Source organism: Pristiophorus japonicus, chromosome 17 (assembly GCF_044704955.1).
Source record: "Pristiophorus japonicus isolate sPriJap1 chromosome 17, sPriJap1.hap1, whole genome shotgun sequence".
In the NCBI taxonomy this organism is placed as follows: Eukaryota; Metazoa; Chordata; class Chondrichthyes; family Pristiophoridae; genus Pristiophorus; species Pristiophorus japonicus.
The window spans coordinates 14,821,917-14,839,151 of record NC_091993.1 but is presented as its reverse complement, the minus strand read 5'-3'; the positions used below and the strand labels follow the sequence as shown (position 1 = coordinate 14,839,151).

Sequence of the window (17,235 nt, the reverse complement as noted above, 5' to 3'; positions counted from 1 at the left end):
CCCAAGTGCAAGTATGGCCAAGAGGCTTACGGCAGGTAATTTTCTCCTAGCTTGCCACAGGTGTAAGGTATAAAGGGGGTAGTTACTATTTTTTCCCAGGCAAAGGATTATTAGACTATGGAATGTATTATCTGTACCACACATCTATTGAAACAGAATCCGATCAATAACTGAAGAAAAATCTTTACGGGTACAGGGAAAAAGCAGGGAAATGGGATTAGAGGTTCCAATATCAAGCCAGTACTAGCACAAGATGGGCCAAATGCCGCACTTCTGTGCTGATATTTATGTGATTCTAAGTGACTCATTGATATTTTCTGCCAACAACTTAGTTAAGATTGGAAATTCATGTTTGCTTTTTTCCATAAGAGTTAAGTGCCGCTCCCCTTGTTCTACTGATCCCATTTCCTACATTACATCAGTGAATACACTTCAAAAAAGAAAAGTACTTCATTGACTGTAAAGCATTTTTGGACGTCTGGTGGTCGTGATTGGCGCTATAACAAACGCAAGTCTTTCTTTTCTAAATAGATCCAGGTTACGCCTGCCTCGGGTGCAAGTTTCTGTAGGATATTCCCAGAGGGGACAGCACCAAGTTTACAACAACTGCTGCAACTCAATCTGTACTTTAGAAAAATACTGAACCAATTTTCAAAATAAATCAATGTGGCAAGGCCAATTATGACTCCAGTAAATTGCATATTGGTCTTAAAACACTTAGTTGCAGATCTATTTTCAAACAAGAAAATATGAAATATCAAGGGGGAAATGTGAGATTTTGAAATCAGAGGGGTAAACAAATCTCCATGTTCATGCCCCACATGAACTCGCTGAATTCCCTTCCTCCCGTTCAAGGGATTGTGAATATGAATGTTCTCAAACTTACCTGTCCCGTGAATGGTTGTAGCTATCGTCAGGTGTGCTTATCCCCGCACCTCTCCCATGCCAACGATCTCATCGGGTTCTGGCAGTGGATCAAAGGGCTTTTCTTAAGCGAAACTTTCCACAGTCAACGAGCAGAGACATCTCCAACTCGTCTCCAATATTTTCAGTAGGTTGCAGCTGTGGTTAGTGGTATCCAATATGGATATTGGCTGCAGCAAAAATGACTCACTGAAAGTCAGTTGCAAGTCTGTTTGAAATACTGACTTTGCATAAGGCTACAACTCGAGTCAACACCATTGCCAAATGCAAGAGAGTTGTGATAACACATCCTGGAAGTAATTTATTTGACTGTGAAGTGAGGAGTGACACAATAGCACTGCATTAGATAGCACTGCTTCGCAACATCAACCATCTGTGGCTGAAGCACAAGAGATAGTAGTTTGCCCATCTCCCTTGGAGGGTGTGGATTAAGTGAGATTCCTTTACAGCCAACTTGGTTCCAAACTGAACTGCCTACCGATTGGAGAATGGAATCAAAACCTTTATACTTATATTGCGAGTTTGTACAGTGGGAATGAATGGAAATGGATTCATTCTTCTGGAAATCTGTACGGTGGGAATGGATCTAATCCACTGAACATCTCAACAGTGGGAATGGATCCAGCCCCTTGGAAATCTCTATAGTAATTGAGTGGCAGTGTCTGGCAGGAAGCAGCAGACCAGCAGCATGATATGGGAAGACTCTCGGCAGTTTTAAGGCAGGCCATTAGGGAGGCCATTTCACAGTAACACACATTCCAGAGTAAGAATAAGCACCAGACCTTTGAGGAAGGGGTGTTAAGACAAAGGCTACCAACCCATTCCTGATTGCTACATTGTCACGAAGAATCAGTCTGCAACTTACGACAAACAGGAAGAGTGGTAGTACAAGTCAAAAATAACCTTTTTGAAAGGGCCCTATGACCAATTGACATTGATTATATTGCATTTCTACCACCAAAGTTCCACCTTCCTACGATAGCAAAGAGAAACTGATCGGTATTTACATTGTGGTCGCAAATAAATTCAACACATTCATTGCTTCTGGGGGGAGAAAATACCAGCTTTACTCCAACCAAAACTGTGCACAGTGATAATAAGTGGACACTCTGATTGCCCAAAGTAGAAGAAGATACAGAACTATGAGCTGGTTGTAGATTTCCAGCAGTGAATATCAGACACTGGAATCCAACACCGCTAGAACAACGGATTCGCCCACTATTTATTGACACTTAGGTTAGACACTCCACCGGGTCATAGGTGACCACCTTAGTTAAAGAGCATGTGTTATTTTTTTGTTGCAATGCACATAACCCAATGTCAATCGGTTCACTGCATCAATTAATCTTGCATGTGACAGGGTTGAAAATGACGTAATGTTCTTCCAACCCAAAACTCATCAATTGGTGATCCACTCAATTTGAGCTCAAATCATCCTTTGCCTTCACTGGCAGAGTGACACTAGAATAGTCCCTCACTTACCACAATAAGTGTAGATGAGTTTGGAATCCATGAAGCGTACTTTCAGGTTATGCAGAATTGCAGGCTCGTGGAGATAGCTGAGCGCCGTGAGGTCATTTTCACCCACAAGAATGTCAGGGTTCCGTAGAGGCGGAAGTTCCTTCGTTTTCTTATCAATTGTATATTGATTTTCCTACAATAAAGGTAAGGGTAATTGCTTAGTTGAAAAGACCAAAATAGAGTGAGGGGGATGTCATGCATTAGTTACTCTCCACAATGGACAAAAAGTGCTTCAGTGCTTCTTCAAGCGATGTTATTACTTCAGCATGTGACGCAGCTGTTTTGTTTGTTACCGCTCTGGTGAAGCACCTTGGGACATTTTACTACGTTAAAGGCGCTATATAATTGCAAGTAGTTGTTGTTACAACAATCAGGGCACAACAGAAACTGTAAAAATGGGTGTGAGAAATGGGTCAAATATCAGTTAATTTGATAATATTCAAGTATTCCCACAAAGCTTGAAAAGGAACGCGAGAGAAAAAGGTCAAAGTTAACAAAGTCAAATTTCAGTCAGCTGGTGGTCATCAAATTAAACTTTGGTTTTCCCTCCCCCATCAAATTAGCAAAGAAAGAAAAATGATTATGGATCTATCTTTGGACCGGCGGGGAAGAAAAAAAAGATTGTTGTCATTGCCAATCTCTAATGTTTAAAATCATGTTTCTAGTTCATTGAGATTTCTATTCAATTGCATTTTATATTGTACCCTTACAGTCACAGAATGCAATGGCAATGTTAAGTTTGACGGCACTCAAGCAGAGCATCACGTCATTTGGAAATATGGCTCACTGATAGCTCCGAAGCCTTTCACTCCATCCTGATCCACACAAAACCCCCATACACCACAGAGTGAACGGGAGAAAAAGCTGGTTGTAGCAGGACTGGTTGTGCAAGGAGAAAAACCTGGACCAAACGTAGGGGAAAAGTTTAATTCATCATCCATTTCGAATTACAGGTTGTGACAGATTGTGTCCATTGTGTCTCAAACTTTTTTCACTATTATCGCCAGAAATATAAAGGTGATGCATTTTTTTTTAAGAACCAAGGTTAGATGGAAGCTGTATGCCAGCATGAGAGAGGTCTTTCAATCTGCAGATAAGCCACGATACAATAGTTTGCTTTAGGAGAATAGATTAATTACTAGCCCCTAGAGGTACAATGGGCATTTCTTTGACGGCTCATATCGGACACAAGAACAGTTCTGAGGAAGGGATTAGTGCCTGAATCATCGACTTGCGATCGCTCCGCTGTCTGAGTTGCTGAGTGTTTCCAGTGCTTTCAGTTTTTGTTTCACATGTCTAGCATCTGCATATTTTGCTCTTTGTTCACGAAGAATGGTTTCTCTGCAGGCCAGGTGTCAAAAGCAACAATGGCCAAGAGACCATGTTCACCCCTGCCATCTACTCAAGTGTTAGACATGTTGAATATGCTAATTGTCTGACCATTGAGAAGAATTCCTTTGCCCGTGGGCAGTGAAACCTACCTCTGGAATCCCAATAGTTCCTTTTATATAAAAGGAGCTTGTTTATTCACCAGAATCTTTAGTTCCCTACCCACACCGCATGGAGTTATCAAACGGTTGAGAGACTTAGTTGGAAATTTTTGAAAAGAACAATTTCATTTGGAACAATTTAAGTATTGTGTATGTCAAAGCACTATACGGCTGGCTATCTGCTTCTGTGTAATTGTATTACAGGCAACTCTCGATTATCCGCACACGGATGCAACGGGAAACCGTTGTCACTGCATTTAAAATTCCGTGTGTGTGACGTCACTTTAAAACTCTGATGTTCCTTTCAAATGTTGTCTGTTGAGCCTTTAAGCGCTCTGCCTTGCCTCGGCTCCCGCTGCTGCTCGCACACAGGTCCACTGCAACTCATAATTCATTAAAATGCCACGAACAGTTACAGGAAGTAATCAACAAGCCTAATGGTCTTTAGATCTAGAGGACTAGAATTCAAGAATTAGAAGATACGCTACAGCTATTGGTTAGAGCACACCTGCAGTACTGTAAGCATTAACTGTAGTGTCAACTCGCTCTGACGGAGAAATCGTTTGCCCGGTATAGCCCAATCCCGGAGGGACCCGGATAATCGAGAGTTGCCTGTACTTGTAAATAAACTTGACTATATGGGAGGAACTTTAACTTTCAGTGGTAGCAGAAAACGGGCGGTGGTAGATCGACAGATACACCCGATCCCATCTTACTTCCACCAAAATAACAGGGGGAGGGGGGAGGAGGATAGGGTGGGCAGGAGTACCCCAAAATGTTTCACAGCATGGAGTCTTTTCTGATGACCCTGCCTCAGCTGAAAGCAAATTTACTAAGTTTTACAGGTTAAATTACTAACAAGTCCAAGTTACTGGAATAAAATGCCACCAGCAGTGGCCTGTACACCACCCTCAAAGCCTTCCTGATAAAGTGCAACATCCCCACTGACACCTGGGAGTCCCTGGCCAAAGATCGCCCTAAGTGGAGGAAGAGCATCCAGGAGGGTTCTGAGCACCTCGAGTCTCATCGCCGAGAGCACGCAGAAATCAAGCGCAGGCAGCGGAAAGAGCGTGCGGCAAACCAGTCCCACCCACCCCTTCCCTCAACGACTGTTTGTCCCACCTGTGACAGAGACTGTAGCTCTCGTATTGGACTGTACAGCCACCTAAGGACTTATGCCAAGAGTGGAAGCAAGTCTTCCTCGATTCCGAGGGACTGCCGATGATGATGATGGTGATGATGTATAGCAGGGCCTCATTTACAATGTGGGTGTCAAAAGAAAATCTACCCACAGCGGAGCTTGGGAGCACGCAGGAACAGTGTCACAATCAGCAACATTGCTAACTGACCCCGTGTCAGTGAAGAATCAATCGGCAGCTCTGCACGTTTCAAACTTTGCCCCAGACACTAAATCCCATTATTAACCAGGGTGAGCTTACGGTGATTCAGCAACACTAGGAGGTCACACAATGAGACAAACAGGATGAATAGGCAATGAAATATCTGGAAGCCTGATGCCCTTGCTTCCTAAGCGTCTTTAAAAGTTCATGATTCTCCCTACTCAATAGCTGCTGACTGAATTAAAATCTATATTAAATAGACCCATCCTTTGGACTGGATTTCAGCTCCCAATGTTTACATAAAGCAAACGGGGAATTAAAAGGCAGTTTGTTGCAGACATAAACAGATTACAATGTTGTAATGATATCAAGGGGTTCAAAAACATAAACCATGACAGACACGCTCAGAGGAGCACGTGAGGCAGTGAAGTAGTGGGCTGTTCTTTCATCTCTCTGGGACTTGTGCTTAAATCGAGCCCAAACCGATCGGATGAAAAGTTTCTGGGGGCTGTAAGGAATCGAAGGTTTGAACAATCTCAATTTATGTCCTAATGGGCAGAGTCCAGAGCACAGAACTGACCATAATTTGCCACTAATTGGTGTAATGTATTTGCTTCATGGATTCTTTGCTTAAGAATTCATAGCAACACATTGCTTTTTCAGAACTCGTTGGTTTATTAGCAAAGGTTTAACAATCACACTACACATTATCAGTTCATCCACCAGGCTCTCAATCACCTGCCTCATCATGGATCCCCTGAACCCAACTAGCTGGGGTTTTATTGAGTCTTGTGAACATTACGTGACTGGCTAAGCCATTCCCAACTCAACACCTCTACATCTATTTTAGTTGCCCCTGTAAATCAAATGCCCCCTGAAAGGGGTAATTTAGATGGCAAACTTTAATACAAGTGCCCCCTTATTAAAGGGGGGGCACTAAAACTCAACACATCAATCAAATTAAGCTTTTGCCTGTAACTTAAATCAAATTAGAATTTGGTTGCCGGGGGTGATGATGCACTCCAGTCCCTTCGGCGCCCAGCTCTCGCAGAAGGCCGCGAGTGTCCTGGTGGACACCGCGTGCTCCATCTCCGGAGACACCCTGGCTCGGATGTAACCGCGGAAGAGAGGCAAGGCAGTCGGGTTGAACGACCCCCTCGACAGCCCATTGCCTGGACCGATTGATGGCCCCCCTTCAACAGCTCTACAAACCTGTGAGCATACTCATAGGTGCATACAATACAACTGGCAATCTCACTCATAGAACCCAATAGAATGGCTAAGGTGAGAAATGGAAAAGTCATACTAGTGCCGTGGGAAATATAATTCTGCGGTGGGGTTTAGGTACATGGTTGGGTCAGAATATCGGGACCTTTACTGGTTAACTGGATACTAAAATTAAGTACATGAAATAGGCGAGTGTTCGATTGCTTAGTAGTGACACATGCACAAAAATTCACCCACTTAAAAATAAAAAGGAAAGTCACTTTCCAAACAATCAGAGCGCCGAGATTAGCTTACAGGTTTGAAATCGCTCTTTGCTATCAGTTATTCATAAAACACATTGTAAAATGCATGACCACCATAAAAATGTGCAAAGTTGACTATTTTGTTGACTGCGGTCCTCCATTTGGAAGCTGCAAAAGGGGCGAGGATTTGGACAAGGTCCACCCTGGCAATCGGCTGTTCATTTTTAATAGGTCACTCAGGCTTCGGGTTTCTATGGGTTTGGTGGATGAGGGTTTCTGCAATAAATCAGCAGCTGACACAGGTTTAGCAAGCAGCGTATTAAAGACTCACTTTCTTCTGATGTTTGGCCAATCTTTTATGCAAGGAGGGAGTCGAGCTCCATTCGTCAGTGATGTTCAATGCCAGTTGTCCAATGACATTTCTCAGCACAGTTGACATTGTTGCATTGTGTGTTTATAAACAAACATAGGCAGCTTTGCTAAAAAAAACTTTTCCAGTCAGTTTTAAAGAGGTCTATTACATAATTACTTGCAAGTTTACAGAGGAATAATCTGCAGTTGATTATGGGAACTGAAAATACCTGATGTGCATCAAGTTTACAATGAATTCTTTGTGGCAGCTTGTAACGTCACCCCTTGAAAGAATGGTTACGGCCAGTTGGGTTGTTTCTTTGTGTACACTCAAAACTCAAACCGAAGCCTCGGGTCAGGATGATGCTAGCTCTCAATTAGGTTCTTTTTAAATAGACACTTGCCCTTCTCCAGGGGGCTTTGATTCCGCTCACACATGGGAGCAGCTGGGGTTGTAAATTAGCAGAACCATATTGATCGTCGCATTATAAAAATGGCAAATGATGATGAAGGGGGTAGACTTTCCGCTTTGGAAGCCATCGTCAATCTGGGCGCAAATTGCACCGGTTTTCCCGAAGTGAAGTTTTGGTTCAAGTAGCCATTCAAACTCATTTGCATAATCCCAAACACCTTGTGCCGAAAATTCCGGCCTCACCGGGTGCGCACAAAGTGCGAGATGCGCATGCCCCGAAACTGGCTTTACTGATCTGTCAAGATTTCTCTCAACAGATTCTACGCATCCCCGGGAGAAGGACATCCCCGCGGGAGAGATTGGGCTATTTGCCCAACTCATGCCCAATGAATGCCCTTCAAACTTTTACGCCTGATAAAAGCAGGCGTATAGCTTACTTTTACCAGCATAAGAATTTTAAAACATATAACAATGAAATGTAATCATACATTTTTATGTTAAAATCCCTGTCCATTAAGGTAAGTTTATTTTAAATCCTATTAAAACACATTAAAAAATATATTTTTTTTTTCTAAAACATTTAATTAACTTTAATTTCAATTAATTTTAAATGTGAGGTGTATTTTTTATGATGTTGCGTTTCTTGTTTTACGAGGGTTTTCTCATCGATAGTAATGGGAACTCATAAAAACGGAGTTCCCATTATTATCGATGAGAATACGACCCAGTGATTGGTGGTTCAGGTCCATGTTACTCCGTACATACAGGAAAGTCATCTCCTCGTACGCTGTGCATCAAATGAAGGCCTCTGACCGCAATCGAAGGCGTCTCCAGGTCCACCAGGTATTTTCGCAAAAAATTTTCGGGTCAGATGCATTCATCCACAGGAAGCCTCCGACCAGAATTTCCCCCCATATCTTCCAATGAATCGGCTCAATCCGGCAGTCAATCAACACAAATGTTCATTTTTGTCCCCTCCGGCATTAAAAAATATTCCTTAATTTTTTTTTTTTTTTTTAAGTGTGGTAACCTGGTGCAGTTATATCAATACAGCTGAAAGTGGGTTTATCACAAAAAAGCAGTTTTAATTAAGAGTGTCCAGTCCACCGCCTGTGAGTAACCTGATTTTAAATAATTGAAAAAGGACTTCGTGAAACTCTACAGAACCATTTATTAGTTTCATTGGAGTACACTAGTCAGTTTCTTAGTAAATTAAATATTTAATATTTTTTAACTTTTTAAAAAAGCGTCTAATTAGTGCCTTTGCGCCTAAAATAATTGACCCCAGCTTATTGTGAAGAGCCTCCTTGAAGGGCCGCCAATGGCGGAAGCTCGCCAGGCTCATGAATTCCCTGGGGGCGTGGCCAGTTTTGTGGGCGGGGTTGGCTTCCAGTGCAATGTTTTTTTAAAGCAATGTAAAAAAAAAAAATCGCGCAAATTTAATTTGCGCTGAATGCAACTTGAGCTTGAAATTCCTCAATCGTTTCCGCTGATTTGGCTGAATTACGCTGGATCAGCACAAGTTAACTCTGGATTCTTAAATGCATGAAATCATTTTTTTTTAAACTAGAAGGCCTTGGCTTGATCTGCATAAGGGAGGGGGGAATCTGCTGATGTGTATCCCCAGCACGATTGCCATGAAGGGCATCACTGTATATTTGCCAACACCAATGTCCCACTCATGTGACGTAGTATAGGAAGGAAAAAACGAATTCCTCTAAGTCAGCATTAATATTCTAGGTGTCAGACTGTATCTTGCAATATCTGCCAGCGTACGCTCCACCTAGGACATCGATTTACCTGGTCATCCTCCAATTTCAGATGAAGCACTGTGTCCCCTGGTTTGTAGTCTTTGAGAAGTTCTGCAGATTTCCAGACCTCCTCTCCATCAGGGATCCAAACCCGGGCAAACTGAAACACACAAGAGAAACAGGGACAGATTGAGAATAAGTCTCTGAAGCAAAAGGGAGTCGGTATAACTGTTAAATAGAACATTAAGTGGCCCCCAATTCTGCCAACTGTACCATAAATTATTCTGCACACCCTTCCTGACACAGGCTAGGAAATCAGGACCTGGCAAAACGATCGTTTTCTAGATGTTGATATACTGTGTCGTGGTCGCAGTGCCCTGAGAGCGGTTCATTCAGCATGGTTCTCATCCCATTATTGATAAATCTGATGGACTGGACCATAGTAAGGGATTTACGACAGTTATGTTGTTCACAAACCATAACAACTTGTATTTATATAAGCGCCTTTAAAGTAGTGAAATGACCCAAGACACTTCACAGGAGTATTATCAGACAAAAAAATTCACACCGAGCCACATAAGGAGAAATTACAGCAGATGACCAAAAGCTTGGTGAAAGAGGTAGGTTTTAAAGAATGTCTTAAAAGGAGGAAAGAGAGGTAGAGAGGCGGAGAGGTTTAGGGAGAGAGTTCCAGAGCTTAAGGTCGAGGCAGCTGAAGTCACAGCCACCAATGGTTGAGCGATCATAATCAGGGATGCTCAAGAGGACAGGATTAAAGGAGCGCAGACATCTCGGAGGGGGGGTTGTGGGGCTGAAAGAGTTTACAGAGCTAGGGAGGGGCGAGGCCATGGATGGAATTGAAAACAAGGATGAGAATTTTGAAATCGAGGCGTTGCTTAACTGGGAGCCAATGTAGGTCAGCGAGCACAAGGGTGATGGGCGAGCAGGACTTGGTACGAGTTAGGACAAGGGCTGTCGAGTTTTGGATCACCTCTAACTTATGTAGCATAGAATGTGGGAGGCCAGCCAGGAGTCACAAACTTGATGGAACTGCTATGATACATATATGGAGATGGTTCTAGGTAATGGATGGGAAGTTTAATATTCCCATTATTGAAGAAATACCGTGAAACTTCCCACTATCACAGCTCTGATTGCATTTATTAAAGCAGACAATAATTAGCCTGCACGACATTACAAAGCACGAACCAATACAAAGAAACATTCCAGAAAATTCAGTGAAGCTGGTTTGGACAAATATTGGAAACAGCAACAGGAGGTCGAACAGAAAATAGTTCCGTCTGTGTTATACAATCCACTGCTAAATCAAAATCACTTCATCCAAATTCACCATTTCTACGCACTAAAAAACCCAACTGTTCAATTATTTTAAACACTTAATTTGGGTTTTTTTGGGTGCAAAAATAAAAACCTCCAATTAACAGGAGTGGACTGATTTGTCCGGTTCAATCTTGACTCTCAGAAATAAGGAAACCTTCTTTGTGCATTGTACAGGAGGCAGAAGGGAAGCCCTCGATCAGTGAGAAACATCCATTTTGATTTCTGCTGCTCCAATTAAGAGAGTTTGGGTTCAACCTTACAACCGAGGGCAATGAATACATAGAAAAGAATGGATTTCGAAAATTAAAAAAAACATCTACATTATAAACAACTTGTCCAAAACTCTGCCACACACAATGGGCCAGATTTTGCTGAAATAATAACGGTGTTTGAACGCACTTTGTTATTAATACGCAAATACGCCAGCAACTTGGACGAGGAAGAGATATCCCGTGAATTGCGAATTGTCACAAGTTTCTGGACGATTTGCGCTGCTCGGCCTTTATCTTTGAGAAAAAGCCATTTCATGCTTAACCTCCCCATGATTTTCATGAAGGTGCTGCATTTGCACATTCATTCCCATTACCTGCCACAGAAAGCTGGCCCAGAATTTGTGGTCAGCACCGTAGCGACAGAGCGCGCCGCTGACCTTGAACAACGCTGCTCACAGAGCTAGCGATCTATGGCGTCGATTTCAGCTCTCCCGGCCTTTGTTTGAATCTGCCGCCAAATCAAGCGAATCCTAAGCGTCCAGCAACAGTGATGTCATCAAACTGGCTCAGCAGCCAATCACATTGTAGAATTCTCAGAGACAGCAAATCATAAAGTGAAATGCACAGATTCCAATTTAATTTTTTATTAAAATATTTTTACAGAGATCAAAATAAAGATTGGGACATACACATATGATTAAATTAGAAGCCAAAATATCAAACTTAAAAAACAATTAGATTAGAAACTTATTAATATTAACTTGTAATATCAATAATAGAAAAATTTGACATTCCGCAGATATAAAATGAGTGTTCAGCGGTTAGTACGCCGTAAAAAAACCCTCGAGGCTTAATGTTTTAGGGTTTTTTTTTTTAAATAGCGATATTCCATCATAAGTTTTTTTCCTTATGCGATTTCAACTAATTGCCGGCTCTGGGGAGTTCCACAATGCAACCTGTGTCTGAGCAGTGAATTACTGGCCACAATTTCAGGATTTCTGCACTTATCTGCGCATGCGCTATATCCTCAAGTTGCGGTCAGTTTCAGAGGGGTAATGATGGCGAATGCCGACAGTTTCCCTGTCATTACCACCTTAAAATCCGGTCCGTTAAGTCTAGTATGTATCCTTTTACCGACATTATAATTGTTAATGCCGGTGGGGCACCTGGGAATCCCTGGCCCAAGACCTCCTTAAATGGAGGAAGAGCATCCGGGGGGGTACTGAGCACCTCGAGTCTCGTCGCCAACAGCATGCAGAAATCAGCGCAGACAGCGGAAGGAGTGTGCGGCAAACCTGTCCCACCCACCCTAAATATATTCAAAAAGGAGTTAGATGAAGTCCTTACTACTAGGGGGATCAAGGGGTATGGCGAGAAAGCAGGAATGGGGTACTGAAGTTACATGTTCAGCCATGAACTCATTGAATGGCGGTGCAGGCTCGAGGGGCCGAATGGCCTACTCCTGCACCTATTTTCTATGTTTCTATGTTTCCTTCAACCACTGTCTGTCCCCACCTGTGACAGAGACTGTAATTCCTATATTGGACTGTACAGTCACCTGAGAACTCACTTTTAGAGTGGAAGCAAGTCTTCCTCGATTTTGAGGGACTGCCTATGATGATGAATTGTTAATGACTGCCAATCAACTTCTCTGGCCCAGAAAGTGAACAGTTATAAGTGTGGAGTCCCATTCCTTCAAATTGTGAATTGTTTCAGTGTAATTTTTTAAAAATGTCACAAAACAATCTTCTTACTTTTCCTTTTTCTCATTTTCGCTCTCTCTCTTAATCCAATTTTTGTTCCCGTCCCTATTTCTCTTGCTGTATCTAATTTGACATTGAATGCACCCACTCTAATTCACCCCATTTAGTTCCCATTCCTTTAATCTCATTGGTTAAGGAGATGCACGGTTTGTCCCGTTGTTCATCAAGGTCCCGGATTTCCTGCTGCCCTCGCTGTGCTGTTATCAACCCGCACTTCCAGCAACTTTGTGGGCAAAAAACGTTTAAACTTAAACGTGCAATTGTAAGTCTGACTAACGAGGCAGGCCGCAAGCAAAGTTCCCTCAGTTTCTTTCTGGGTGCTCTGTCCCTTTAATGGACTACACAGCCCATTCAAAGTTCCATGATGCACGAAATGTCCCACTGAGAAGCCGGTGATCGGCCTGCGAGGGAACATTGGTCGCAAGATGCTCCATTCCAGCAAAATCCGGCCCATTCTGACGCACAGTAAACCCTGTTTGCCCATCAACCCGTACCTCACATTAGCTCCAGAACCCCAGCATGTTAAATTTTAAATCCTCATCTTCAAATCCTTCCATGGTCTCATCCCGCCTCTCCCCAATCCTTATAAGCTTCTCCATTCCTAAGTTCCTCTCCCCCCACACCGCAAAGCACTTCAGGGTCAATTTAGCTTAACCCACCCAGTGGGAAACCAACAGGATTAGATTGATCACCACGTTTTACACCCCTCCGCCAATTTACTTTCCATTGCCTGCCCATCTGATCATCCATTCCCCACTGGGTCGGTTAGGGTACAATCACCCCTTCCATTTCTCTAACTTTTTATGCATTCCCCCCACCCATTCTCCCCACCATTGGTGACAGAGCCTTCAGCCACCTTGCTCCTACTCTCTGGAACACTGCACTTGAACCTCTCTCCCTTTCCGCCCATCTCTCCACCTTTTAAAAGCCCAAGAGTGGGTGCCAGGCTGCCTGTCGGCCGAACCCGAGGGCGTAATGGTCAGCAGACAATAAAAAGTAAAATGGAGTCAACGGCAGTGCCTCCTCCCCTTTAAGGGCGGCCACGCGCGCTCCCCCCCCCACACCCCCCCAAATCCACAAAAGGGGTACCAACAGAAAAGGCTGGCGGGGGCATCGACCGATGGCAGCACCGCTCCCGTGGGGCAATTTTGGAAATGGGGTCACTGCCGGTCAGTAAGGGGTCAGCGTGTGCACGATGTGGCGGGAAAACGGATGGGGGAGTCCCCTGCACCGCTCCCAAACAAAAGGAGGCAATTTACAAAATGGCGGCCCCACCGCGGCCAGGGGTCTTATAGAAAGGGATCATTTCGGCCTCCCTGGTGTCAGTCATGTTGACCATGAAACTACCGGATTGTCGTAAAAACCCATCTGCTGTCCTTACCCAGTCTGGCCGCCATGTGACTCCAGACCCACAGCAATGTGGTTGACACTTAACTGCCCTCTGAAATAGCCTAGCGAGCCACTCACGGCATTCAAGGGCAATTGGGGATGGGCAATAAATGTTGGCTTTGCCAGCAACGCCCATATCCTGTGAACACATTTTTTTTTTATAAATCACACAGTTCATCCAGAGAAATCTCTAAAATACCACTCGCTTCAATTTAACTAAAGAATCCATCAGCGTCTCCATGAGGTTGACTTGCTCAACATTTTTCCAATGACGTTTCATGGCCTACCTGATTCCATTAGGGTGGGCCAGTGCTGTCCAGGCTTTACATGCTCGGATTTAGGATTTATCCACCGATAAAGTAACAGAGCTAAAATCAGCCCACTCCAAATCCCTCAGGCCCATAAAAATTCAAATAGAACACAACAGCAAATGAGAAATAGAAGCTGAAATTGGACCATGTTTTCTAGCTTGACAGGGATCTGGAGGCTCGTGTGGCCCACTGATTGCTGTTTGGGCAGTCGAGGACAAACTAATGTTAACAGAACACGAGATCATTGAGCACAGACGTTAGTTAGTGGGCGAGTGGAGGAGCCCAGCTCCGTCGGTTTTAAACAAGTGGACACACTGCCAGCTTCTTCCCTTTACACTCGTGCACCAACATTTTGGGAATGAAGCTCAAAGTTTTTCACACTCTTCTGTGTTGACTTTTTTTTATTCTTCCGAATTACTTTTTCCCAAATAAAAAGGAGGTAAGCAGCATTTCACACAGATCTCGACCAATGAAGCAAATGGGTTCGGAATGGCACGGGGCTATTAACGTGGAGTAGTGATGTAATGAGAGTTGAAAACATGTGAATCATCAACAAAGGTGGAAAAGAAAAGGATTTGGCTGCGTTGATAAAGAAAAAAAAGACAGACTTGTATTTATATAGCGCCTTTCACAACCACCGGATGTCTCAAAGCGCTTTACAGCCAATGAAGTACTTTGTGAGTGTAGTCACTGTTGTAATATGGGAAACACAGCAGCCAATTTGCGCACAGCAAGCTCCCACAAACAGCAATGTGATAATGACCAGATAATCTGTTTTTTTGTTATGTTGATTGAGGGATAAATATTGGCCAAAATGATGATGAACATTTCTTGAGGATTTCCAAGTCAATATGAATCGGTGATCAACAACACACTAGGGCAGATAGAATCACAGAACGGTTACAGCACAGAAGGCTCTTCAGCCCGTCCAGCCCATGCCGGCTCTCCGCACATCCAGAGCATTTGCCTAAAAATTTACATGAATAATTCTAACCTTGATTAGGTTACATGAAGTCATATTTGTCACACTGTGGGAACAAAGTTCAATGATGCACGATCGGAGACAGTTCAGAGAAGTGCAACATAGATAGTTTGAGGACTTAAATGCTCTGCAGTATGAGGAGAATGACAGCTGAATTTCTGACTAAGGTAAAGCTACTGATCAAAAGACAATGCGGACTAAAGACAAATGGATTCCAAACTGGTAAAAAAGGATTAGGTTCCCTCCGCTCCCCCATCCCCCCACAAAGCAAACCTATGCATAGCAGAAGATACTAGTCATACACTCGTATAACTCGGAGTTATACTAAAAGACTTCGGGGCCAAAATTGCCCCCCTCTTTAAGGCCCATTACCGCCTGCAGCGGAGGGGCCTCACTGAGCGGGGGCGATGGATGGGCCGACCCGCCCTAAATTGCCCCCTGGCCGGGAGCGGCGGCAACAGCTTTCCACACTGCCCGTGCGCCGACGCCATGTCACCCAGCGGCGACTCCCTTTCCACCCCGCAAGAGCGGAGCGGCCACTGGTCGGTGCCACCGACAGCTTTCCCCTGCGGGAAGCTGCGTGTGCCTGGGCGGTGCCGCCCGTCCTTAAAGGGGAAGGCGCGCTGCCGGCAGCTCCATTTTATTTTAATTGTCGGCCGACTCCGAGGTCAGCCCGACAAGGGTGGACGGTACCCCCTTCTTGGGTCCCAGGCCCGGCTGAAACCCTCCCTGGTGGCCCAGTGGGCCTAACTGAACTCAGTGCAGAGTTCGCAGCGGCCCTCCCCTTTAACTGAAGGCGCGGGGACGTTGTGACGGGTCAGCGCGCCGCTGATGACTCGGAGCGACGGCCAAACCGAACCACCGGCACTACCGCCCCACAGTCAACAGCAACACCGCCCCCACCGCAAAAAATAAACCGAGCTGAATATCGCTCGAGGCTCCGCCCCATGGATTCGGGCGGAGAAAAAGAAACTACAAAAGCGGTGAGTGTGCCACTTTTTTGTCGTGGGGCAATTTCTGCCCCTTCATATTTTGCACTAATTACCAAAACATTTTAAAGGTTTACAGAAAACAGTCCAGTCAATTTAGAAATGCCCAGATATTTTCTTGAAGAAAGACTGCACCACAAAATAGGAATTGCTTTAACTGATGTCAACGAGACTCTTCCCATCCACCTCCTGTTTCGAACAGTAACTCCGGCAGCAGTATATTCCTATTTGCTCAGCATTGCAGCAAGCGGAGGCAGCACCTTACAGCAGAGTCTGGTGCTTGTGCGGCATTGCCTCGAGGCAATAGAAGCAAAAGAATGTTGAAAGCTGGTCAGGCTTTCCGAGTGGATCAGTAAATGGGTTCATCAGCATTTATCCTGATGAGCAGGAAGGGGGCCCAATAAATCATAAAAGTTCACACTTACTGATGGCTGCGTCAACATCCATTACAGATTAAACCTCCCTTATCCAGAACTCGCTTATCCGGAACCACCCCTCGTCCAGAACCATTCTCGGCCACCGGGTGGCGCATGAGCAGAACTCCGACATGAACAAATTGAAGTCCTTCCTCGCTGCCGACCCCCGCGATCCTCCCCCCCCTCTCACCCCCCCAGCCCCCACCTCCCCTCGCCCCCCCTGTGATCTCTCTGCCGCACTCCCAGCCCCAATATCCACTTGCTCAGTACCTGTAACATCCAATTTAACGTGACCACCCCTCGTCCAGAAAATTCCCTTATCCAGAACAGGCCGGGTCCTGAGGGTTCCGGATAAGAGAGGTTCAACCTGTACAAGAATGATATGTAAAGAAAACTTGATACAAAATTGCTGCCAATTTGTTGGTAAGCTCACATCTCATTAACCTCAATTATCATGACCTGGCCACCACTTGACTGGTCAATGCCGACAAACCACTGGCACGCTTTGCCTGATCCAAAGGGCTTAGAAACCTTTGCTGGACACTTGGAGGTATGTGGAGATTTGCCCAAGTGC

General features: G+C 44.4%; 1 protein-coding gene across 4 annotated transcripts in view; it reads right to left on the bottom strand.

Moving 5' to 3' along the window:
- The window catches only part of myo5aa (myosin VAa), a 203,929-nt gene that overhangs the window by 130,195 nt on the left and 56,499 nt on the right, over positions 1-17,235 (bottom strand). For 3 of the 4 annotated variants that reach the window (XM_070858409.1, XM_070858410.1, XM_070858411.1), the window contains exons 2-3: positions 9,308-9,418; positions 2,407-2,578 (exon numbers count right to left, since the gene is read on the bottom strand). In XM_070858409.1, the coding sequence (XP_070714510.1) occupies positions 2,407-2,578; positions 9,308-9,418 (283 nt within the window). Of the gene's footprint in view, positions 1-886; positions 1,052-2,406; positions 2,579-9,307; positions 9,419-17,235 lie in introns of those variants that run through there. The other variant, XM_070858412.1, reaches the window with a different exon arrangement.